The sequence below is a fragment of the Anarrhichthys ocellatus genome, unplaced genomic scaffold, assembly GCF_004355925.1.
Source record: "Anarrhichthys ocellatus isolate YVR2014 unplaced genomic scaffold, GSC_Weel_1.0 scaffold3728, whole genome shotgun sequence".
Classification (NCBI taxonomy): domain Eukaryota; kingdom Metazoa; phylum Chordata; class Actinopteri; order Perciformes; family Anarhichadidae; genus Anarrhichthys; species Anarrhichthys ocellatus.
In genome coordinates, this window is record NW_022283702.1 from 1,338 (window position 1) to 2,912 (window position 1,575).

General features: G+C 37.2%; 1 protein-coding gene across 2 annotated transcripts in view; it reads left to right on the forward strand.

The window, feature by feature from the left end:
- The first annotated feature begins 249 nt into the window (after nucleotides 1-249).
- The window catches only part of LOC116379115 (ladderlectin-like), a 2,743-nt gene continuing 1,417 nt past the window's right edge, over nucleotides 250-1,575 (forward strand). Inside the window, exons 1-4 of one of the 2 annotated variants that reach the window (XM_031841044.1) lie at nucleotides 250-289; nucleotides 406-493; nucleotides 586-621; nucleotides 1,027-1,136. In XM_031841044.1, the coding sequence (XP_031696904.1) occupies nucleotides 433-493; nucleotides 586-621; nucleotides 1,027-1,136 (207 nt within the window). In that variant the 5' untranslated portion in view covers nucleotides 250-289; nucleotides 406-432. Of the gene's footprint in view, nucleotides 290-374; nucleotides 494-585; nucleotides 622-1,026; nucleotides 1,137-1,575 lie in introns of those variants that run through there. The other variant, XM_031841043.1, reaches the window with a different exon arrangement.

Genomic DNA, 1,575 nt, shown 5'->3' on the forward strand with positions numbered 1-1,575 from the left:
TGTGTGTTGCAACACTCCTCCAGTTTGACCATGTGTTGTGAAATTGGTGAAGATTTTTTCTTAATTTGCTCGTGTTTTGTTTATCTGCGATGTGCCGGCCAGCATAGCAACTTCTCCATTTCTCTGTATGTGAATAATTAAGAAATGTTGTTCTGTGTATGACAACAGTCCCACATCTGTCCTCAGTTCCGTCTTTGTGAGAGATGGTAAGATAAGGGGCTTTATTTATGTCTTCCTCTTGTTCTGCACCTCATCACAGGACGGCTGAAGCTACAGAAATCAGTATCAGGTTTGTTGCAAACTTTCTCATCATCTTTTGACTTCATTGTTCTGACAGTCACTGTGTTTCATTGTTCTCTACAGACCTATAAGTAATCTATCTGTCTTTGTTGTCTTCATCTTCAGCATCTGCATCATCTCATTGCCTTCGCCATGAAGACGCTGACTGTGTCTGCACTTGTTTGTGCCATGATTGCTCTGACTCGAGCTGCTGGTGAGTATTATACATAGAAACTGTTACAGATTAATTTATTGTCACTGAACAGCAATAATCCAGATCAATAACTGCAATGTCAAACTGTCTAGCTCTTCCAGAGGGAAAGCCGGAAAACAACCAAACAGGTGAGTAGCTTTTAGATTTTCACTTCAATAGATTGCTGAGATGCTTCACCAACACAGTTATTATTTTGTTATTGTTTGATTCTCTATTTTAATATTACATAGAATAACACAATGAAATAAAACAATTGCATTAGTTACATTATGTTATTTTAAGTTATATTATCTTATGTTGTCTTATAATGTGTTAAATTACGTTGTGTTATGTTACACTCATGTTACTTTGTTGTGCATTGCTTCACAATATATTATATATATTATATCTATATACATATATACTGTATATATATTGTTATATCATGTTTTAGCATCTATGTACCATCAAAATAAATGGATTTAATATAAATATTCTACATGAAGAGACTTTCACTGAACTCCACATTATCCACCAAACTCTATTTTTCTCAGCAAAGAGCGATCTGGTGAAGAGAGGAGTGTATTGTTCCTACGGTTGGACTGAGCGCAGCGGTCGCTGTTTCCGCTACATTCCAAGACCGATGACTTGGGCTGAAGCTGAGGTAATGCTGGTGGCTTTGAAGAAATTGTTGGCGGATGACACTGTGATTTCTGTGCATGTTAAAGACGGACATGGAGTGGCAGCCAAATTAACTTCAGCAATAGAAATTGAGAATCTTGCCTGACACACGCAAAACCGCTTGCATCTACTTTTATATGAATACAAATGAAAGTTGACCTGATCTCTTTGTAGAGGGGGAGAGGATCCAGACTGTTTCAGATTTACAATATTGTGTTACTGTTATTCATAAATATGTCAAATACATAAATAATATATAAAATAATAAATCTCTGTTGCTTTGACGTAGGACACTTCTACAACAATGTCATTGTGTTTGCGCACACAGACTTGACATGTTTCTCTCTCTCTCTCTCTCTCTCTCTCTCTCTCGCACTCTCTCTCTCTCTCTCTCTCTCTCTCTCTCTCTCTCTCTCTCTCTC